At 37.0% G+C, this 25242-nt stretch overlaps 1 protein-coding gene and 1 non-coding gene across 4 annotated transcripts in view; one reads left to right on the top strand and one right to left on the bottom strand.

The window, feature by feature from the left end:
• Positions 1-25242, bottom strand: part of COG3 (component of oligomeric golgi complex 3) — a 67795-nt gene that overhangs the window by 9045 nt on the left and 33508 nt on the right. For all 3 annotated transcript variants that reach the window (XM_072783034.1, XM_072783035.1, XM_072783036.1), the window contains 7 exons: positions 22958-23063; positions 18462-18586; positions 14879-14968; positions 12642-12762; positions 9625-9713; positions 9381-9515; positions 4225-4300 (listed from right to left, as the gene is read on the bottom strand). In XM_072783034.1, the coding sequence (XP_072639135.1) occupies positions 4225-4300; positions 9381-9515; positions 9625-9713; positions 12642-12762; positions 14879-14968; positions 18462-18586; positions 22958-23063 (742 nt within the window). The remainder of the gene's footprint in view (positions 1-4224; positions 4301-9380; positions 9516-9624; positions 9714-12641; positions 12763-14878; positions 14969-18461; positions 18587-22957; positions 23064-25242) is intronic.
• On the top strand, positions 7760-7866 carry LOC140608477 (U6 spliceosomal RNA). Its single transcript, XR_012010502.1, has one exon. It is a non-coding gene; the product is annotated as a U6 spliceosomal RNA (small nuclear RNA).

Here is a 25242-nt window from a genome sequence, read left to right as displayed (position 1 = left end):
CACTCATAATTAAAGAAATGTATATTAAAATAACTGAGGTATTTTAGGATTGGGAAAAATAACTAAGACTGTGAAGATCCACATTTGGTAAGGGTGTGCAGAAACAACCTTCTCATCCACTGCTCCCGGGAGTGTAAACTGGTTTAGCCTCTCTGGAGGGATATTCAGCAATGTCTAGCAAAACTGAAAATGCACATATATTCTGTCACTTAATACTACCACTACTAGAAATGTATCTATGGATATACTCAGAAAATACTAAGATCCATGTGTACAGGGACATTAAAGAATGGATGGGAAAAAGAACTAAAAAATACTTTATCTATTAACAGAATTATTAAAGAAATTATGCTAGAGTGATGCATTCCATGCATCATTAAATAGAATGCATAAAGCTGGATATGCCAGTACAGAAAGAGCTCCAAGACACAGAATAAGTAAAAAAGAAAAAAGGCAGAATTTAAAAAAAAAAGCAAGGCATATGGTATAATTTTATTTGTACAATATTTTTAAAGTCCATATAGGCTAGTACATATGTGGAATGACTGTGGAAAAGAGACTATTAATAGTGGCTACCTTTGAGAGGACTGGTTTGGAGCTGGAAAATAGAATTACTTTTCATCTTATACTTCTTCAAAGCTCAAATTTTATGCCGTATTAAAAACATTTTGTTTTAAGATTTTATTTATTTATCCACAAGAGACAGAGAGAGAGAGAGAGAGAGGCAGAGACACAGGCAGAGGGAGAAGCAGGCTCCATGCAGGGAGCCCAACGTGGGACTCAATCCTGGGTCTCCAGGATTATGCCCTGGGCCGAAGGCAATGCTAAACTGCTGAGCCACCTGGGCTGCCCTAAAAACATTTTTTTTAATTTAGAAGGGCTATGGTAGAGTAGGGTAAGAAAGTATCAAGGCTCTCAAGAAGAAAGAACAAACAATCCAGGAATTATTTTTCATAAAATAAATGGAAGTTCCCTTAGGGCACTTAATTCCATGGGCTCTGGTTCTATCCTCACTAACATACTTGAAAAATCCCCAAATCAATTTTCAGAGCTCTTGATAACCAAATGCTGGGTGTGAAGCCTAGTGAACAGAGGAGCCCTCTAAAGGCTCTTCATAAAGGTATATTTCTCAGAGTACATTAACAATTTGGCACCCTAATTTACGACTCAATCTCCTTTGAGTTTATAATCATGAAATGATCCCCAGGAACCTGATCAAGATGGCATGAACCAATCACCTTGGGTTTCTAGGGCCCTAGACAAGTCCCCTAGATTGTTCTCGATGCTCCTACACACTAAAGACCCAAACATCCCTGACATTTCAGCATGGGCTTCTTGTACTACAGATGAAGAAAAAGCAACTCCACAGCTCCATGAGGCTACATGGACCAGAAGATGCAAGAACTAAGTAAACTGAAGTGCCACTGCTCTATTTGCCAAGACCTCGGCCCTCAGAAAGACAGGAAATGGGTTAATGACAAAACAGCAAGCCCCACTGCAATCTGTCCCGTTGTTAGCTGCCCTCCATCTACTCCTGCTTTACTAGTGACTGTGCTAATAATGCCATAGAGTATAATACACCTAACACTGGGGACTCCAGTAGGATGCCATCTGAAAAAATGACAGTCCCTGTTTTGAGTGTGGAAAGAGGATCTTTCCACAGAAGAAAGAAAAGTATATTAATTATGCGTCAAGCCCCTGGGCTTAGCTGTATTAAGTACAGCTATGCCTGTTTGTTGGTTTCTACCTATTTTAAGAAAGACTGATTGCACCCAAGAGTTTCATTTATATAAACATTCAAAAGTAAAATCACCTCCTATTTCTAAATAGCCCTACAAGTGACTGAAATCTTGAGTCAAAGTCCTAATTAATCCAGAGGTGGTCAGAATGCTTTCCTGGTATTGTGCTGAGTTATGGAATGACAAGTCTGCTCCTGACTGTGAAAGGTCAGAACAGGTGGCTACTAGGGGCACCTGGGTGGCTATGTCAGTTAAGCACCTGCTGCCTTTGGCCTCAGGTCAGGATCCTGGAGTTCCGGGGCTCGAGCCCCTACAGGGAGCCTGCTTCTCCTTCTCCCTCTGCTCTTCCCCCCAGGAGTGGGCTCTCTCTCTCTCAAATAAATAAATTAAATTAAGGAGAAAAAAAAAAAAAAAAAAGAACTGGCTACTACTACCACAGCTAACTATGATTATAATTTATACTGTTGGGGCATCTGGGTGGCTCAGTTGGTTAGGCATCCGATTTTTGGCTCAGGTCATGATCTCAGGGTCATGAGATCAAGCCCTGTGTGGGGCTCTGCACAGAGCCTGCTCAAGAGTCTCTCTCTCCCTCTCCCCTCTGCCCTTCCCCACACCCATGCTTGCATGCTCTCTAAAAATTAATTAATTAATTAAGGAAATAAATTTCAAAAAGAATTTCCAGGGCTGCTTGGGTGGTTCAGTCAGTTAAAGTATCTGCCTTCAGCTCAGATCATAATATCAGGGTCCTGGGATTGAGCCAGCATCAGGAACCCTGCTCAACGGGGAGTCTGCTTTTCTCTCTGCCCCTCCCCCTGCTCCTGCCCTCTCCATCTCAAATAAATAAATAAAATGTTTAAAAAAAAAAAGAATTTCCAGTGTTATCAATAAAAGAATATTATTTTGTCTTCTGAGAGAATGTACTACTGCATCAGGTATGATCTCTGTCCTTGGTAAGATGATGAAGATTTCAATCTCACATGTGACACAAAAATTTAAAATAATGAAGACAGTAAAACATTTACTGTCTCCATCACAGGTAAACAAAAGGCCTAAAGCTGTCACAAAGTCTATTTGCAATAAAGCAAATCAATGTAAACCTATCTGACATCATCAAAGTTCATATTACAAATTTTTGAAATAAAATCCTATCTTCCATTCAAATACAACCAGTAATTCTGGACATTTACAAATCCTCCTATGAGAGGAGATGCACAGCTACTCTTTCAGGTTCTCAGTTCTAGTTCAACTTCAAATTAACCTGAGCCATTAATAACAGCCAAAAATTTTAGAATGACCTCAATTCTTTTTCTCAAAAGAAATAAATACCTAACAAAACAATAGATTCTTTCAACATGGAAAACCAATCATATAAAAACCTAACACTAGATTAGGTGCCTCTGGACAATTTTTTATGGATGCTAAACCTGTATTTGGATCTCTCTGTCAGCAAAAAGCTGCCCTACCAATACCAACTTGGATACAGCCTATCCATAATTAAAACACAATTCTTCTACCATAATTTTGCCCTTTTTGGTTTCAAAGGGTCTCTATCATGATATGGGCAAGGGAAGAGCCAGAAATACTTCCAAATCTTCCAAAATTATTAATTCTGGTTTAATGGTAATTTAAAATGCCAAAAATGAACCAAGAGTGACCCACAGAGTTATGACCCTAAATGTCCAAGGTCTAATGCTAAAGGCAGAAAGAAAGAAAGAAAGAAAGAAAGAAAGAAAGAAAGAAAGAAAGAAAGAAAGAAAGAAAGAAAGAAAGAAAGAAAGAAAGAAAGAAAGAAAGAAAGAAAGAAAGAAAGAAAGAAAGAAAGAAAGAAGAAAAGAAAAGAAAAGAAAAGAAAAGAAAAGAAAAGAAAAGAAAAGAAAAGAAAAGAAAAGAAAAGAAAAGAAAAGAAAAGAAAAGAAAAGAAAAGAAAAGGCAAGGCAAGACCCTCTGGCACAAAAAAATTTACATTTAGGAAAGAGTAAGATTGGGAACATCTCAAGCATATCTGCCAATCAGACAATGATACTGCTTCCAAACTCCCAACTGACACCACAATTTTTATAATGTTTTTCCGAACATTCTAAAAATGTTAACAGAAGATGTAACTTGCACAAAAGGTAAAACAAAATAATGACCCAACATTCTTTAACACTTGAGAACAATAGCATTCCCTCCATAATTTCAGACTACAATTTCATCAAAGCTCTAACACAATGAAAAGCAGGTGTGCAGAATCAAAGTGTTTCCATCTAAGCCACGTTTTATTTTTAACCCTGTGTATTTTTCTTTTAATTCATCTTTCCTCGGACTGCTTTTTGAAATGCAAGTAGTGCTGGCCCATTAAGACCTGTCAGCTCCAAACTGCATCTTGCTTCAACACAAACCACAGTAGAAGTAGGAAACCAACTCCAAGCTGTCAAAGACTATATAAATAAAACTTAATCAACATTCTAAAAAAAGAAATCCCAAATAGTAAAATGTTGACTACCTGGCTGTGCCCAAGGCTGCTGTGAAAGGGTATACTTGGGTCCACCCTGACTGGCCATCGTCTTTAATGCCGAAACCTGGTAGATGAGACAAAAAGAAAAACGTTTCTTCTTATTTCACAGCTTTCCAAGGATACACAACACCATCTGAACCTATTAAAACATGATGACAGTCAAATATGCAATCCTAAAAAAAAATGCATAACTCACAATCCTTCCAGCTAATAACATATTTTAGCAAAAGTTCTTTCATGATTTCAGGGCATATGCTGTCTTGCAAAAAAAAGAAAAAAAACCCACCACCAATGTCCTGATTCAGTCTGAAACATTTTAGAGAAAGAAGACAAACTGAGGACCTAGGGAAATAAGAACACGGAACAGGGCTCTTTTTAAGTGGACTATTATTTCAACATTAAATTATTATTGTATGCTGTTAGAAAAATGTCACACCAGCAGGATAAAATCTCCTTTTCATATCTAGAGATTCTTTTCATTATATCACAGACAGAGAGAATGTTATGAAAACAAGATTTTCAAATAGCATCAAAAGACATACTTGACCAATTAGTCTAAGGCAGGCTTGGATGCCTATCTTTTATTCATCTCCCTTTCTATCCTCAGCCATCACTACAGAGAAGGAAACCCAAAAAGTACATCCGGCTGCTTGGACAAGCTTGCTCTTAAGATAGCAAATTGTGGTGGGGCTAAGGTATAGTTGGGGAAGGTGAAGGACAGAAACTGCATAAAACATTTTTTTAAATGGACTGTTAGGTGCCAAAGGTCCAGGCTGTGACCTTGGCCTCACTAGATAATCTCATTAGAAAAATTTGAGAACCAACACTTTTGATTAAAGGTGGCCAGAAAAATATTTAGGCAGAAGTTGGCACAGACAAAATACAATGTTAAGTCAGATCCAAACTTCCACTCCTTATAGACTTTTGCTGCCATGTATATAAAATCACCCCTTTCCTACTGTCTATCCTTCTCTGTATCTTTACTTTTTATAGTGAGATGCAACTTTTAAAAACAAATCATATGTATGATTATAGATTAGACAACGCTAAAAGAAAAACATGTTTGTGTATAGTATATGTTATCTGAAATCTTTTCCAACATAAATATATAAACATATGTCTACATTTCCAAAAATAGGAACACTGTGCTTTGACATCTTTTTTCCCCACTTAACTCTAATTTCTGGACATTGTTCAGTGTCCAACAGTTACATTTTATTAGTAATGGTTGCCTATTATTCCACTGATTGTTCCACAATCTGGCCAATTTCATAATGACATATATGCTATAGGTTTAGGCTTATTTTTATATTATTATGATTATTTTATTTTACATTATTTTTATATTAAAAACCAAGAAAAACTTCTATATCCATCTCTATTTACCACCTAGGTAATATACTTACCTTTAAGTTAAACTGCAAGGAGAATTTACTTCAAAAGTTTTCCCCAATTAGCCCTATCTTTCTCAAAAACCCTATGAAATGAACAAAGCCCCACTGTCTCATGGTAACACTGTAGTACACGTCATAATGTTACATATTTTCTATCCATGATTTCCCATTAGGTTATAAGTCTGTGAGAACAAAAATTAAATTTATAGGTCAAATTCTATTACATGTCTTACAATCAAGAAAAAATTTAAATTTATAGTGTTGCTAGAGGAAACTAATACTTCAGAGGAAATATTAAGAATAAACTTGCAGGGCAGGGCACCTGGGTGGGTCAGCTAGTTAAGCATTCGACTCTTGATTTTCAGCTCAGGTCACATCAGAGTTGTGAAATCGAGTCATGTGTTGGGTTCCACGCTGGTGCATGAAGCCTGCTTGAAGATTCTTTCCTTCTCCATCTGCCCCCCTCTCCCAGAATAAATAAACCTCCAATACTTTAGTAAATTACTTGGAAAAAAATGAATATTGTTAAATACAAGCCTGAGTCTTCAGCATAAGCTAACTGGTCCTAACATGGGGAAACACTTTAGCTTAGTTATCAACTTGAAAGGTACTTCCTTTAAAATGTTTTCATTCAGATTTTTTGCTAAAGCCAAACCTGCACTTCAAATTTGTCATATTTTCCTACAACATTTCTGCAGCATTTAAAGTACCATCACATATATGATCTTCTTTTGGTCTTCATATTAAGCTGGGAAGAGGGATACAGTAGCTCTCTCTCTCTGCTACAGAGATTAGAAAATCAAGGCTTGGAGAATCTACTTTGCCACCTTTTCACTCAGCAGGTGGCCAAAGGGGGGCCAGGGCTGAGCCTTCCTCACTGCTCTTTCTACCCTACCCATGATTAGTCTGACCCCTACTTAAGGGTTTGCTTCAAGCAATGTTCAGTATAATGAAATTCTAAAACAATAAAAAGTATCAATAGTTTTTGAGTTTAACACAAGATATTTGACCCAAATTATTTTCATATGAACTTCTACCCCTAACACTTAAAACAGTATTATATACTCCTTAGGGTTACTCAAATACTTAGAGAAAAGGTTATCTTTCAAGGAGCAGGAAATAGGACAATAGACAATGTATGTTCTTCTAGAATTTATTTTATTTTTCTCAAGAAACCTCATGAACTGTACCGAAAAAAATCAGGAAGGATGTTCACACCAGTCAGATTAAGAGTTTGTAGAAATGACTGTCTTAAGTATACTGAATCACTCTGTAAAACTTTTGTTTCTCAATCTGTGAAATGAAGAGGTTTTACTTACTCTAGGTGCCAGGGATGTAATGAGAATTAATGAAAACAAAGCATCTCAATAGGAGAGTCAAGGAACGAGCTACACAACCAAAAAGGCCAATTTACAGCAGGTAAAAGGGGACCAGAATCACACCCCTAGCTTTCTGCTCAAAAACAAGTCTTCAGACAGCCTAAGAATGTTCCCCTCACTCATAGTTTGTTTTATTATGCAAACCCACATCTATTTAAAAAATCAGCCCGAACTGTTCTCAGCTGAGAACATTTGTTGATGAGGCTTACATCCAAATGGTAAAATACTGAGACCTACAAGCATACACCCAAATTGAAGATGAAATACTGTTCCCTTTCTGTACCAATGAATGCTGCTTCTCTTGCAATCATTTATCAAGGTACAATCATGGGCTGCCTTCTAAGATGCCAACTATAATAAAAGAGGCACAAGATTCTGCACTTGCAGATTTACCTTTAAAGAAAATCATTTTAAAGTTTTAAAATCATTTATTCTATGTCTGCTATTCAGAATACTAGTGACAGCCACCAGATAAAAAGTGAAAAATGTCTGGTCCACAAATTCTAAGAAGCAATGTCTTAAACGATCACATATATCTGTGTGAACTCTAGTGCTTATGCTGCATGCTCTGTGCATGCGTGTGTATCTTTGTCTCTGACTCATTCTACTCCAAAAGGATGGGGGAAGGGACTTGAATGTGGAATAAGATAACGTAAAGGGATGCTCAGTCCTCTCAGCTGTACTATCTGCAAAATATATTGACTGGACTCTGAAGACCAGTGAGGGACCAAGATTGAAAAAAGAAAATGAGTGCTTGCTTCGGCAGCACATATACTAAAATTGGAACGATACAGAGAAGATTAGCATGGCCCCTGCACAAGGATGACATGCAAATTCATGAAGCGTTCCATATTTAAAAAAAGAAAAGAAAAGAAAAAAGAAAATGAGACATCAGTGAATGCTCTGACCCTGGGCAACGCAGACTAAGCACCGAGGATGAGACTGACTTCTCAATGATGTCAAGAGGCAGGGGCCTTTCCCTCTCCAACCCCTCAGTGAGGAATGTACAAAAAGAGATGCGAGAACAGCTATACAGAAGTCTCTGCTATCGATGTGTAACATGTCCACGGAGAACCATTATGAATTCAGACTTGGAATGTATGTTTTCTAGTATACCTCTGATTTTTTAAAACTGTTCATAATGTTCAGAACCTTCCAAAATGTACAATTACAGAGTTATACCAGATTTACCAAACTTATACTACTTAGACAGCTGCATCAGTGAATTTTCACTCTCCTGACTTCCACAGACATTTTCCAGAAAAACCCTTTAATCCTAGATTTCATTATAATCTACTTGCTTATGTCAGAAGATTCATTCTGTTGCTCTGCTATTGCAGAATACTCATCTACAGTATTTCCCAGCAGGATTAATGTGGATGCTCTCCCCAAAATACATAATACAATCTACAGACTGGTTTCCCTTAAGGACAATTTCAGTAAAAACTGTAATGGATGTATCTGTAAATCACAGAGTATCAACATACTTGTGCCATTTTTTAAAAAAATCAAAACCCAGGAAGAAATCTACCACTCTCCTTTTAAATTACGTGGCAAGGGAAAGAATACATACTCCAAATACTTGATATGAATGGACTAAAACCCAGTAAACAAGTGATATATGCCAATGATAAAACAGTTTGACTGCTTTAATATTTCTATATTTGGTTTTTCAGCATTTATTACTATTTTTAAAAACAAATGTCTTCTGTCTTTTGAACAAATATCATAGGCTTCAGGCATATTAGTCTTGATGACCCCAGCAAAAAATTACTAACAATTTGCTTCACGGTCTCCCGGGCATTTCAGAGATACAACTTGTCTTTCCAGTTAAGAATTAGGTAAGTAAATTTGAGAGAAAGGGCTGTCATATTTTTATTCTTTTTATAATGTACTCTAATACAAGTCTGGACAGTAGAGGCTTAATAAATGAAAGTTAATGTCAAGACTTTTTTTTTTTAATTTCAAGACTTTTTAGACATTTTTATGAAGTCCTCAGTAACAGTACTTAAGTATTAAAAAAAAAATAAAAATAAAAAATAAGGTTGAAACAGTAAAGTCAAAATAGCCATGACCTGATTTTTTTTCATTACTGGCATTAGCCAGTTGGATGGATTTTAGCTAGTAGACAATATATGCACTTTTTCTCTTAAAAACTGAAAACTGAAAAAAAAAAAAACAAAACTGAAAACTGTGCAAGCTTATCTAAAAGTCCAAACCAAAAAGCTTCCATTATAGGAAACACAGTGATCTCCTAGATGGAATTGGCTATTTACTGTATCCTGCCAGAGTTTTCACAAGAGGGTAATTCAAAAGGAAATCTAAGGAAGAAGTCAAAATTACTTTACCCAATATGCACCAAGGTCTATACCTTTGTCATGAACTCCTCCAGCTGCTCTACAAACAGCTTGGTCTGTTGCTGAATAAACTGCTCACAGGCCGATTTCAGATGACGGTCTACATCTTTTTTAGAGTCAAGATAATGTTCTCTTATCTCAGGAGTACCCTTAAAAAGAAGATGACAATTTCCTCCTGTTTTTACGTGTCTAGAAATTACCAGACATGTAAAGAATGCCATTTATCTCCCACCACCAATAAAACAGACTCCTTCTCACCTCCAACAAGAACTCTATCAAGGCATTGTTGCTATTCAGCCTAAAAAATCTCGGAACAGTCATAGGGTTCAGGATTTTAAATGCAGCATCTGTGAAACAAAATAACTCATCCAGTGAATATGTACAATTTTAGCAGAAAGGCCAAGTTACTGTTTCAGTGTGTTAACATACACTAGTTTATCTGTTACCACAAAGCAAGAGTCGTCTCAATTCCAATTCACCTCCATGAATGGAAGAGGATGAGATTAATGCCAACCATGGCTCTAGTATCTACACATAGTTTTTTCCTACAAGTCACTTTCACAATGACTATTAATCTCAATTATTCATTTACAGAAAAAAAGAAAAATGATAAATGGTAATTGATGCCTTAAAACTTCCCTGCTTTACTTTTATGCTGCTAAATAGGTTATTTTTTAAAAAATTCATATACTTACCCAGCTTCATTTGTTAAGATCCTAGCTGGCACAGAAATTTATTCATTTGAAGTAGAGTGAATAAACTAATGTGTCAGCCAGAAAGAAAACACCAAAAGGACATATTTACCCCTTAACCTCCAGACTAACTAGAATCTATACAAGGTACTAACTGAGGTCTCATTGATGTTCAAATGCAATAAGATATAATGTTAGTCATGAGAGGTTAGAGGTTTAAAAGTAAAGAGAGCAAGTATTCTTAAGTGATAGAAAAGACCATTTCTTTGCTTTGCCACGCTGGAGAAGCAAAGCATGAAATACTTCCAACTCTGTGGTTTCTACAAGTACACACCACAACAGTACTTACTGCCTTGACCCTAATCTTACTGAAAAAGATCTATCAGATTCAGTATTAAGAGTAAAGCTTTGTTTCTACTGTCTTTTCTATAAGATAACCTCAAAGACTGTCTGAGATTAAATAGAATCAAATCAGCATATGGTAGGATTATATAGGCTTTATAATATTTTAGGGAAAACATACTTTAAACCAGTATTGGCCAAAATTTTAGGGCATTTCATTTTCTCACACTTCAGTGGATCTATACCAGAACTAAGTAAGCAGCAACAAATTATGAATAAGAAAAAAAAAATGAAAGAAAGTAGATCAACCTTACTTTGTTCCATCACTTTAAATAAAGTTAAGGAATATCAGCTCCTGGCACACTTCAAAGCTACTGCAATATTCCCACACCTCACATTGAAAGGACAGAAGGAAATCCACTAGACTGGGAAGGGGGATAAAAGCCTTTGAGAAGAATCAGCTATAAAAAAAAAATTATGCATTTTATAAAGGAAAAAGCCAGGAAATTTGGCTACTGTTTAAAAAAAAAAAAATCACAGGAACGCCTGGGTGGCTTAGTCAGTTGAGTGTCTGACTCTTGATTTCAGATCAGGTTATGATCTCAGGGTGGTTAAGATTGAGATCAAGCCCACATCCAGCTCTTCAGGGAGTCTGCAGTTCCCTCTCCCTCCCTTCTCCTCTTCTGTCTCATCTGCTGTTCTTCCCTCCAAGCTCAAGCACACAAGCACTCTCTCACCCCCACCCACCCCTTTAAATGAATATGAATGAATGAATGAATGAAAGAATAAAAATCTTTTTAAAAATAAAAATCTTAAAAATCACAAAATATACAAGTAACACACAGGCTTACTATTCAAATTCGAACAGAACCAAGAAGTATTCTCTGTGGTGGAAAGGAGAGAACATTAGGAAAAAATAAAAAGTAAAACTGATCTAATATGACTCATGATGAAACCACTTTGGTTCTCAGGTAAGTCAAGCCCACTATTTATAAGCACATCATTAGGGAACAAGCAACCGGCTACCCTTGAAAATGCTATATTTGGAGTTCCTCTGAACAACAGAGTACAGTAAATAATTTGAGTGACTACTTTCTCAATTTCCCCAACACCTAAGAGAGAAGTTCCATTATATAAACAATGACTTAAGGCATTAGAACTTAATTCTCTTAGAAATGGTTAAGACAAAGTCTAGATAAATTTGTAAGTAAGGGAAACTAGGGATATTCATAGTATATCCTTAACTGCTTAAGATCAACATCTTAGAAAATAGCTATTTTGATCTTTAATTTTTCTTTTTAAACATTTTATTTATTTATTCATGAGAGAACAGAGAGGCAGAGACACAGGCAGAGGGAGAAGCAGGTTCTGTGTAGGAAGCCCAATGCAGGACTCGATCCCAGGACTCTAGGATCATGCCCTGGGCCAAAGGCAGATGTTCAACCACTGAGCCAGCCAGGCATCCCACTAGTTCAAGCTTTCAGAAATCACCTCTTGTTAATTCAGTCAGAGGCAAATCACCAGGATGGATGAATCATCTTTCCCAAGATGATTCAGTGTCTATTAACAACTCAAAGGCCCTATCCACATGATTACTTACTTAACAACCAGCTGATTTAATAATACCAAATAGGCTTATTTAAGCACCTAAAGTTTATAAAGCACTTTAACATACATTTTCATGCTTAATGATCTCAATAATCTGGTGATGTTATCATGACAAGTTGATTCTGCTAATTTCACCTGGGATAGGAAAGCTAATATACCCATCCAAGATCACACAAGAACCAGGAAATCATGGGCCAGGAACAGAACCCAAATCTTTTCAGACTCTTAGATAAGTACTCTCCCATTTTACCCAGCTGGCTTCCTGAATTTTCATGAACTGACAAACTCTACTCAATGTTTAAAATCACCCCAATTAGCTGACACTGTTAAGTAGCTGTTACACTGATTTTTCATTTTTTTAACTGGTTATGGTAATATGTGGCAGAGTCTAAGAGAAGTAATGCTATATCACAAAGTGAGATGCTCAGATACAGTTCCCTTCATAAAGAAAATATAACAAGTCAGATGTAATTAGGATGTTGACAGCTCAGCTTAATATGAACAAGCAACATGCTTAGCAAGCGCAGCATGCAAAAAAAATTGCAGATGAACATAAAATAAACCTATAACCTTTGCTGACACATTTGGACAGGTCAAACACACCCAACTGTGCCAGCTAGGACAATGAAGTACCTCTAGTTTTCTTGAGGTCCAGGGAAATTTCCTTAATGGTGAATTCAGTATGAAATGGAGCAATTTGTTCACGAAGAATCAAAAGGTGCTTAATTAAGAAAAGTTGTCCATCAATCTGAGTCTAAATTGTAAGACAGAAAAATGGATATTATCACAGATTAAATAAAAACATATAAAACACATGGTGTTGTTACTAATCAACATTAATCTACCTAGGTTTATGGCCCTTATCCTATCTACCAATACTCCTTTGTTGTACAATGAACTTTCCCCATATTACCCAGGTTTGAATTTTCTGGAAAAATCTTGCTGCAAACTTACTATCACTCACTCTATTTCATCAATCCAAGAAAGTAAATCAGACAAAGGTTACAAAATAACACGTTTAGAAAAAGAAATCAAATCTATTTTAACTTAGTTCAGAAACAAAAGAGATGAAGTGACCTAACCATGGCAGGGAGCAGGAAGTAAAGGTCAAAACAGGAGCGTGACTCTGACCTCTCATGGCTTTCTAGTTTCTCTTCAAGTAACAGGGCTCTCACTATTTGATCAAGGTGGTTTCAATATCCAGAATATCAGAAATATTCACATTTACACAAAAGGAGCTTCCAAATATAAAAATGATTTGGGATTACCATTTTTGGATTATCCTGTCATGAACAGAGCACTGACACTGTACACCCCGAGAGTCACTACACTTGCATCCGCCCTGTCGGGACCCACCTATGAGTCTCCCTGCTCAGCAAGGAGTCTGCTTCTCCCTCTTCCTCTCCCTCTGCTGCTCCCCCTGCTTGTGCTTTTCTCTCATTCTTGGTTTCTCTCTCTCAAAAAAAATAAATAAATAATTTTTAAAAAACTTTTTAAATAGATAAATATATTTAATGGCTATATAATAGTCTAACTCTATGGAGTATGCCACAATTAACCCATTTGCCTAATATTAGACATGCTTCCTGATTTCACATATTATTAATATAAGAGCTCAGATTTAGAAATACTTTTTAAAACTTAAATCTGCCTGTCTACAACTAATTTTCCTTCCTCTTTCCAGCATATGAAAATTCATTTCAACCTTCCATTCCATGACTGGGAAAATGCAGTGGTCACAAACATAGGTACAGTTTTCCTGGCAACAGAATCCCAAATTTTTCTGTGGGAAGTTTCCTTTGTCACTTGTTTTTGCTTGGTTTTACACTAATTTATCTAAAGCCTTGAAGTAAAAAATCAAGTTTGTAAATCTAGAAGTCCGGAAGGGTTCACAAGGTTAGAATACTCCAAGCAGCAAAAAAAGTTTCCCTGGAAACAGCTCCCACAGCTCCCTCCCTTTGGGCGACAGGTATTTTAAAGGAGTATTAAATGACCAACACTTTTGACCATGCTATACAAAGTTCTCAAGAGGCCCTGGGAACAAACTTCAGCCCTAAATCACTTCTTGATTAAAAACTGTAAGTCACAAAGTTATGGCAACTACTTCTAGTCACACAACCCACGGACCACAGTCTTCCAAACTGACTTGGCTAAGTTCCTCCCAGTGAGGCCATTCGACTATCATTGAAGGGATCATTGAAGGGATGATTAAAAATTGCTGTTTTCTTGAAAACACTGTTTTGGTCTTTTCAGGGAAACAGGAGCCTACTACCTTCCCAGTTGCTAAGGCTATAATAAACTTTTACCCTATAAAATTTATAACCAAAGTACCCTTTTGACACTTTAGCAAAGCTAAGCACTCTTTTATAGTGCTGTCTTTAGTTAGCACTATAATAAAATACAATTGAGCCTTGAACAACATAGTTTGAACTGCACTGGTCCATGTACACATGAATTTTTTATAGTACAGTATTATAAGTGTATTTTCTCTACCCTACAACTTTCTTAATAACATTTTCTCTTCTCTAGTTTACTTTAAGAATACAGTACATAATACATATAACATAAAAAATATGTATTAATTGACTGTTTATGTTATCAGTAGACTGCCAGTCAACAGCAGTTAAGTGTTGGAGAAAACAAAAGTTCTACATGGATTGTCAACTTCGTGGGGGGATTTGTGCCCCCTAACTCCTGTGTTGTTCAGGAGTCAATTGTTCTGGCTTCTCTTAAAGGGCCTCAAAATTAAATCATATTAAACAAACAAAACCTACTGCCAAAAATGGCTTTCAATTTCTGTGCCTATAAACAAATGCTGCATTCCACAATATTATTATAGGTAACAAGACTTCACCAACACTTCATCAAACCTTGTTTTTGCTGATGGACTCTGATGCTCCAAGCAATGACTGAATGCAGGCAGACAAGGCTTCCTGTGATAATCCTTGGAACACTGCCCTCTGGTGAAATAAAAGAAAAACATTACCCTGAAGTGCTTCACAACACAAAAAGAGAAATTGTAAATGGAGTACACGGAACAATGGATGCTTGCTTGCCAGCACCCACTGGGTTAACAGGTTACTGACGATATTCCTCCTGGAGTTTCCTATTCCCATGCAACCTATCTAGACCAACACACAGTTTTGTAATTTGTATCTCTCAAAACTCTCATTGTGATCTTTCAACAATATTTTCTTAGCACCTGTTTCATGCTAGGCTCTGTGCTAAACGTTGGATGCACAGGGGTGGGTGAACAAGGTAGATGTGGTTCTGACCCACAGAGCCCTGATTCCAATATAGTCTTATGTTGTAGGCTGCTTTTCAAATCAATAAAACCAACTCTAAAACAAAGCCTCGGTAAATCCACTTCTAAAAATGTAACCCAATCACTGTTGTATCATAAAATTCATGCACGTGGCTCTTGAGTACATTATTTAAAACAGCAAAAAAAACACAAATAAATGTTCAATGATGGGGAAGTTGACAAATAAAATACTAGTAAATATAAATTATACGATACTGTGCACGAAATACAGAAATGCTAAAGAAAGCAATAAAATTTTTGTAAGATATAATTAGGTAAAAACAAAGTAATTAGGTTACAAATAGCATGCAAAGTAGGAGTCTTAATTTAATTCTGCCATTTCTGTATCTTCCAGAGGTGTCACATGGTGGTCTGCGCAGAGTTGCCTGCAGTCCCTTGCTTCCCACCCTGCTTCCATCCCATCTGAGAGAGAACCGATATGGAGGAATGTGAGCAAGATATTTATTATGAGGCCACAGTCCTGGGTCCTGATCTCTAGTTGATGTTATTCTCTTTTCGTACTGCTTCCCCCTCATGTGTTTTCCATGAGGCTTCTGCAGTAAAAAAGATTAGGGATGCCTTTTGCTAGGTCACTGCCCCTGCCTGAGAAAGACCTTCCCTTCCCCCTGCTCAGTCTTCATGAGTTTTTCACTAGACTTGGCTTTCCTTGCCTCAAATGCTTAAGGTAGAGAGGGATAAGATTTGGACATAAGCTAGATTAAAAAAAAAAAATTAGGCCGGCCCCCGGACATAAAATAAAAACAGGGAGAGTGGTATCTCAGGTCTATCCTACTGTTTGGCTAAAATCCCTGTTAAGCACCTAAAAGGCTTCACAGGGCCTATCATGGTAACAGGTTCTATGTGGAATACACCCTCATGTGTCCCTCGAGATCTTGGTCTACTCTACAAAGTTACTGGATCCCAGCCTCATATACCATCATTCAGTACACATACTGGGGAATCTGGGGAAGAGGAGATGCCAAAGTCCAAACCTCCTTCTGGAAGACAGCTCATTAGCTGGGCAAAAGAGGTAAGACATCTAACTGTAGAGGTGATCTGGCCTCATGCTAAAAGTCCCAGAACAGGCCAAAAGATATTTTCTGGTTGAATTACAAAATCTAAGCACAAATTCCAATAGCTATGTAGCTTAAAATAGACATTAAGTACTGTGCACTCTACTGAACCAATGAAACAACTGTGCAATCTTGCCTGCCCCTAGGCCTCTAAGATATGGAGCGTTTGGCAGGGGGATATAACACTCCCTTCGAACTCCTGTCTAAAGAAAATAATACCATCTTGACAATTAATTACATTGCTCTTGTATTTAACCACTTTTTACTTTTACATACTATTTGAGTTGTAACAATCAAATTTTAAATTAAACACTGAATTTTAAGGGCACCTGGCTGGCTCAGTTGGAGGAGCATATAATTCTTGATCTCAGGGTTATAAGTTCAAGTCCCATGTTGGGTGTAGAGATTACTTAAACAAATAAAACTTTTTAAAAAATTGAATTGTATAAACTATTTCAGCAGCAAACTCCTAATACTAAATAGGTAAAGACAACTCTAATCTGTCAAGATTGATAATCATATCATTAAACATTCTAGAATGTTTACACTAACTCTGACCTAAATCAATGCACAGAGTTTAAGGTAGTACTTAAAAAAAAAGAAAAAAAAAAAAAGAAAAAGAAAAGGTACTGCTAATTTCAGCAAATAACTAAAATTAGTTCATGGTTAGAAACACATGGATTCTTAATACTACTTGTTAAGAATGTTGAGTTAGAGGTGCCTGATTCAGTCAGTTAAGCTCCTCTGACTCTTGATTTCAGCTCAGGTCATTATATCAGGATCATGAAATCAAGCCCAAGCTGGAGTCTGCACATGGTGGGAAATCTGCTGGAGATTTTCTCTCCCCCCTCTGTCCTTCTCTCCACACCCCCAGTTCCATGTTAACTCTCTCTCTCTCTCTCTCAAATAAATATATAAATCTTGGGACCCCTGGGTGGCTCAATGGTTTAGCGCCTGCCTTTGGCCCAGAGCCTGATCCTAGAGTACCAGAGCCTGATCCTAGAGTCCCGGGATTGAGTCCTACCTCAGGCTCCCTGCATGGAGCCTACTACTCCCTCTGCCTATGTCTCTGCCCCCTCCTCTCTCTCTCTCTGTCTCTCATGAATAAATAAATAAAATCTTAAAAAAAAAAAGAAAGAAATCTTTAAAAAAAAAAAAAGAATATTGATTTGAACAGAGTTCAAAACTAAAATAATGGCGTGCCCAGGTGGCTTAGTTGGTTAAGCACTCGACTCCTGGCTTCATCTCAGGACATAATCTCAGGGTCATGAGATCAAGCCCTGGGTCAGGCTCAGTGCAGTCTGCTTGAAATATACTCTTCCTCTCTCTCTCCCTTTGCCTCTCCCCTCACTAATACATAGGTACACACATGCTCTCTTGAAAATAAATAATCCTTATTTTAAAAACCTAAATTAAAGTAGATGCACTTAATAATAAATTTAATATTAAATATATATTATACCCATGTGACAGTAGACATTATCATGTAACCTTTCTGCATGTCTTTTTCCTTACCTACAAATGAAAATAAATGAACTAACCAGTAGTTTTAAATTTTTATGTGATCATAGATCCCTATGATAGATCACAGATCCCTTCTCTCTCCTAAGAAAGACACAAATATAGACATACAAACACAATTATACCCATAATTTCAAGGCGTTCATACTCTCCAAAGGCCACTAGTGAATTCCAAGGGTCTACAGAATGAACAGGTTAAGAATTCCTAAATTAGGGGTGGCTGGGTGGCTCAGTTGGATAAGTGTCTGCCTTCAGCTCGGGTCATGATCCCACAATCCTGGGATCAAGCCCCACATCGGGCTCCCTGTTTAGCAGTCTGATTCTCTCTCTTCCTCTGCCCCTCCCCCTGCCTCATGCTTTCTCTCTTTAATAAATAAAATCTTTCGAAAAGAAAGAATCCCTAAATTAGGTTTATCTTAAACTTACCTTGGTCTCTAAAAATCATGATTCTCATTTAATACCAAACAAAATACTACATCAAGATCTTAAAATTTTTAAATTTCACATGAAAGGGCAAGCAATTTATAGTAAATACTTAAGAATTTACACACGTACATCTATACATCTGTACAATTTGGAGAGACACACAAGAGTTCTTCGAACTGTAGGATACCACATTCCATGAAGGTCTGCTGGAGAAATTGTGGTCTGTGGTCTAGGATTGAGGGATTCTGTTGAACCTAAAAACCCAAGTGGAAAAAAAAAGACACATTTCACACACATTGGAGGTTTGTCTTATTTGCATGTTAACTATAAACTGTTATTAGTTATCAATAGCTGGAGGCATCTATTTTTTCTCTAGGTTTTTTCACCTTTAATCAAGAATGTCATAGGAACCCACAGGAATCCATGACAGCTGGTATTTAACACAATTAAGTGAGACTGCACATAAATACATATATACATTCCAGCCTCGTGTGTGTGTGTGTGTGTGTGTGTGTGTGTTTAACTCAAACAGCTATTCTAGAACCCTGATCAATAATCTTTATGGAATAAATAAACAGTATACATACACCTTATTCAAAAAGGAGGTAGATCTGTATGTAGTCATGTGGAAGCAAGTGGGAATCAATGGAGGGAGAGAATGACAAGAAAATAAAGCAATGTGAAACAGGAAAATTAATCATAGCTTGACAGCCTGCCTTCCATGCTCTTAGCTGTATTGCTTACAGGCCTACTTAGTCTATCCAATTCCCAAGAGTAATGTCCCCCCTCTCTCTGAGACAGGGCAGACACTCTGGTGAGGGTGAGGAGCAACAGGCAGGAAGCTTAGTTGAACAGAGACATCTTTGTAAGGAAAGCACAATCACCAGAGTTCAAATGAGCCACATAAGCAAATTTAAGGTAATACTTTGGAACAAGAAGGGATAATGAAATATAGACTGGGTATTAGAAGACATTAGGAAACTCTACTAAATGTTTTAGTGCAATAAAGTTTTGTGGTTATATAAGAGATGTCCTTTTTTTAGAGAGATAATGAAATACTCAAGAATAAGCTGGCAATGTGGCAATCTTTAGCGAAAGATTGGGGCACCTGGCTGGCTCAGCTGGAGGAGTATGAGGCTCTTGATCTTGGGGTCGTGAGTTCAAGCCTCACACTGGGTGTAGAGATTAAATAAACTTAAAAAAAATAAAAATAAAATGATTAACCAAAGAATATTATGTATATATAACGTGATAAAATGTAAAGTCTTGAATCCAGATGGTGAGTACTAGTGTTCACTGTTTGTTGTATCATTCCTTCTGCTTTTTGGTATATTTGAAATCTTTTCAATAATAAAAATATAAAAGTATAGCCAAGGAAAGCACAGTCCTTTTTTCTTTTTTTTTTTAAAAGAGCTAAAACGGCCTATGCTTAGAAGAAGGTCTGGAGGTCGTGGTATATGGGGGAAAAGAGAGAACGCTGTAGGTTAGTGCTTTCACTTTATAATTCTGCTTTTCACTTTAACTTTCTGCTTTTCAAAAGTACATAAACTTTTACATGTAATTTTAAAAGCTCCTCTCTAAGGCATTACCTTAAAATATCTACTTTATATGAAGTTCCTTAAAAAGAATAAACTCAACAAATTATATCAAAGAATATTTAGGAAATTAAATATCTCTAGTTGTGCTAAGATTATCGTATCTGTAGGATCCCTCCTTCAATATAAAATAGAGCCAAAAAAGTACTCCCAAATACAAGTTCAGTGAAACAAATCTATTTAAGTACTTTAAAGCAGAAGTTGGCTTATGACAGAGGGAAAGTCAACTTACATGACAATACATCAAAAGGGGAGTAGCTATTGGCTGCCTCTTTTGAAGAGCAGGGCTTCTTCCTCCTGCAATCTTCCTCTGGCATCCTCCTCTATCTCCATGAGCCCCATCCTCCCCTGAACTGCTCTATGTAGAGAATAGGGCCTATTCTTTTAAACATACTGATAATCAGCCTCTTCACACTATGGTCCCTCTATCAATTTGCCCTGGCACCTAGTTACATTATATGAACATCATGTTGTTTAAAGCTCTCACTTTGGAGGCTTCTCATTTTCACTTCCAACGTACCAAGAAACCAAGAACCAAGAAAAGTGATTATATACTCTTTTTTTTTGCGCCCCTTGCTGCTTGACTCAGTCTTGCTTTCCATCCCAAATTCTATCACATTCTAAGTATGACTCAGTCTTGCTTTCCATCCCAAATTCTATCACATTCTAAGTAGCATCAATAACCATATGGAAAATAAAATAAAATAAAATAAAATAAAATAAAATAAAATAAAATAAAATAAAATAAAATAAAATAAAATAAAATAAAAATATAAAATAAAATAAAATAAAAAAATAAAATAAAATAAAATAAAATAAAATAAAATAAAATAAAATAAAATAAAATAAAATATAACCATATGGACAACCACATGGTTGTCAATTCTGAAGACCTTCACTTCCATCCCTGCATTCCCTACCATACAGATTTTCTCAAGAGTTTCTTTCAGAATTACTTTAATATTTTCTACAGACATTCTTACCACTCCAAACTATTTCATCTCTTAATTATTAAATCTTAGCATCTCATTCTCTGACCACAGTATCTTTGTGATCTTCCATTTCTCACGCTTTACCTAAAACTATGTCAAGCCCTCCTACTTTTGTCTTCAATCACATCCTATCCCCTTGCTTCTGACCTATCTCGCTGTCAGCCCAGGACACTCCTCTAATTCCATTTGCTCTTTACTGTTAGCATCTGCTGAGGTATTCCCCCCAGATTTCTGCTATTGCTACTCTACTACTATCTGTCCTGAAGTGATTCTACACACAAGCCCAAAGTGTCAACTACTCTACAATCTTCATCGTCCAACTCAGTCCTTTTTAAGGCTCTAGAGAAGTACTGTCCGAGACAAACACAATGTGAGCCATAAATGTAACATATTAAAATGCCACATTAAAAAAATTAAAAAGAAAATAAGTGGAATGAGTTTTAACATTTTTAACCCAATATATATCCAAAATATCACCATTTTAACATGTATTCAAGACATATTAGTAATAAGGTATTTTCTATCTTTATTTCATATTAAGTCTTTGAAATCTGGTGTGCATTTTATATGCTAACAGCATATTCCGATGAGTCACATTTCACATGTTCAATGGCAGGCTGCTGAACCATACTGAACAGTACAGCTCTAGACTGATATACACAGATTCTCCCAGTTGTCCACATGGACCTGCTAAGTCTGTCTCAGCCCCCACAACTAGTGTGTCCTCAAATTCTATTGATTCAAGCTTTTAATCAGATGTCTCATCTATTCACTTCTCTCCATCCTCTTGTCAGTGCCCTAGCTCAAACTTTTATCTTCCAAATGAAAACAAAACAATCTCCTAACTAGTCTCTATAGTTCTGCCAACAATACCTTATTTATATCAAGGCCAGGCATGGGTAAAAGAATAGAATTAACTGGGGAAAGGGAAGATGTACAAGACCAGGGTCTGTAAGACAGAAATGTACTCTAATCTCTCCAACTACTCTTGCAGAGGTTTACTAGGTCCCAGGTGTATACTAGGATCAAAAGGTATACTAAGATACGGCACAGGTTCTATTTCAAAGGAGGAAATTTTAACCCCCAATGAGTCTCTCTTTCTATGAGGCAAGTGTGATAAAATGGCTTCGCCAAAGAGGGACTATCCAAGCCGCTTGGCAGTCTGGCTTTGAGGTATCACAACTATTCATAGAATAACACACAATAACTGAAGATGCCCTAAACCTGGGGATTTTGAGACAATTGGGGCTCTTTAAAGCCTCCCATTCTCACTACCCCAACTCCCAGTCAGTCTCAGCTCCATGAGGAGGTGAGCTTCAGTGTCTCCCTTACAGTGAGAAGGAGAGCAGAAAGAATAACCCTGCTTCCCATCTAGCTTGTGGTCTACATAATTCATAAATACTCAGGATGCTTCTTGGACAATTTTGTTTCTTTCATAACATGCACCCTAGTCCAAACTATCCCATATATTTTTATCAGTATCTTATCCCAGTCCCAGGTACTCAATATATTTATAAGATGCAAATCTGGAATTTGCCAATACACTATATTAGCAGGAAGTCCAAAGTCCATGAGACTATCACGGACACCTACCTGGCCTGTTTTATCTGCTCTTCCCTACAACCAACCTATGCCCAAGCATGCCAAAACCATTTGACTTCCCCAAAACCACCACGGTCTTCCATTCCTACATCCTCCTCCAGGCTATTCTATCTTAAACAACCTTACTTCACCTGGTCCTCTCGTTCTTTTCTTTATACAGTACAGCTTTCAGATACCACATCTCTCACCAAACTCACCTTCCTGCACTCAAACCTCATCTCCCTTCATAATTCTGATGCCCTTCTACTATGGCCCAAGAGTGCACTGTACATATCTTTAGCATGTTACCACTCAATTATACCTGTGGCTTATCAATCTCCCCCCACCCAAGTGTGGGCTCCTCAAAGGCAGAAAACTGTTTATCATGCCTAGAACATGACAAGTCCTCAATAAAAGTTTAAACAAATGAATAAAAGAGTTGAACACCATAACATACCAGATTTTGTTAGATTATTAGACTCCGTTTCCTCTAACCGAACATCTGAAAATGAAGCTTCTGAAGGTACCTTCTTCTGCTCATCTTTTAAACTCCTTGCAATTTGCTATATAAAGAAATCAGAAGAAATATTAAAGTGTAGCTTTCAGCTGTGTTTGGCAATATGAACATGTTTTTTCAATAAAGTTAAAAAAAACTAGTTAATAAATAAATGGACTAATGAAGAGAACCACAGCAAAACAACCTATGGAAATGAAAAAATTAAATCAGTATAGTGTCTCTATTCCCATAAATATACCACTAATTTCAGAACCATTACCAGGTATCTGCTGAAGGGTGAAATACACAGGTTAGTATATAGGAAGCTAATTTTCAACTTTATGTTTAGAAACAAAGTTTAAGATTGGATAGGATATATTCTGAATCAGAAGTACTTTTATCAATTAACTGGCCAATCTAAACAACTGGCTTTCTCTTTATGTGAGAATAGCTACAGTATGCTATTTTTGAAACCCTTCTTCACTGTCTAAAGAATAACATCAAATAGACACACGTCACTAACTACTTAGTAATGAAAATCTCACTTATTCATATTTATAGCTTTATAAAGGTAGAAATATACAGAAATGAAGAACTAACAAACACATAGCTACTACCAAAAGGAATGGCCAGAAAACCGTTTGGGAGACAGACTCCATATGGCTCGAGCCAGTCCTCTCTGCATGCAGAAACCAGAAAGTACAGCCAAGCCCTAAATGGTACACAGGTGTCACAGCAGGATCACCTTATGCCCCTGCCCCACACCAAAAGAAAAACAAAGCAAGCATATTTACTGAAAAGTGGTATCCTTAAACCAAAAGGTCCACACAAGAAAGCATTAGGATACTGGTCATGTGATGACTAAGTAAACATACTAAATATATCACTAAGTTACAGTGGGAGGGCGACTTCTAGTAAGCTTCATCACCTAACATCCTATCAGAACTATTAAAACAGGCATTCTATCTAAAATATAAAGCTGAAATTCATAAAGAAGACAAAGAAAGAAGGGGAAGAAGGAATGAGAATACAATTCCCCAGACTGGACTGAGAAACAGAGCTAGTCTTCATCATACCTACTTTGTGGCCTTCAAAACCAAGTAACTCCTGCAAAGGGATTATCTACCTTTCCTTGGAATTATTAGCAATATTCCTACTATGAGCCTGACTATAAGCCTGCAGAGTAATAAAAGCTGGGTAATAAACAAACAGCCTCAAAACTATATGTCCTACCTATCATATATCTGATTCCTGTAAGGCTGATTTTATGTATCATTAACAAGAAGTACTATGCAAATAATTAATTATCCAAAATATAAATGTAAATAGAAGTCAGGAGAAGGGATGAAAGTTGAGAAAATCCTTATAATAGGCAAGGGCAATAAACTAAATAGCCTGATATATTTCAAGCCTGTTAGCTTTAAAACAACACAATTATTACAACTCTTTTTTTGTGATTATTTATTTATTTTGTATATATATACATTTTTTTAAGATTTATTTATTTATTTATTCATGAGAGAGAGAGAGAGAGAGAGAGAGAGGCAGAGACACAACACAGGAGGAGGGAGAAGCAGGCTCCATGCCGGGAGCCCGACGTGGGACTCGATCCTGGGACTCCAGGATCGCGCCCTGGGCCAAAGGCAGGCGCTAAACCGCTGAGCCACCCAGGGATCCCCTATTTTGTATATTTTTTATTGGAGTTCAATTTGCCAACATATAGGATAACACCCAGTGCTCGTCCCATCAAATGCTTGTCACCCAGTCACCCCAACCACCCGCCCACCTCCCTTTCCACCACCCCTGTTCGTTTCCCAGAGTTAGGAGTCTCTCATGTTCCGTCACCCTCACTGATATTTCCCACTCATTTTCTCTCCTTTCCCCTTTATTCCTTTTCACTATTTTTTATATTCCCCAAATGAATGAGACCATATAATGTTTGTCCTTTTCCGATTGACTTACTTCACTCAGCATCATATCCTCCAGTTCCATCCACGTTGAAGCAAATGATGGATATTTGTCGTTTCTAATGGCTGAGTAATATTCCATTGTATACATAGACCATAACTTCTTTATCCATTCATCTTTCCATGGACACCGAGGCTCCTTCTACAGTTTGGCTATTGTGGACATTGCTGCTAGAAACATTGGGGTGCAGGTATCCTGCTGTTTCACTGCATCTGTATCTTTGGGGTAAATCCCCAGCAGTGCAATTGCTAGGTCATAGGGCAGTTCTATTTTTAACA

This window comes from Canis lupus, chromosome 17 (assembly GCF_048164855.1).
Source record: "Canis lupus baileyi chromosome 17, mCanLup2.hap1, whole genome shotgun sequence".
In the NCBI taxonomy this organism is placed as follows: domain Eukaryota; kingdom Metazoa; phylum Chordata; class Mammalia; order Carnivora; family Canidae; genus Canis; species Canis lupus.
The sequence above is the reverse complement of the archived record's forward strand: the minus strand, read 5'-3'. Positions and strand labels throughout refer to the sequence as shown.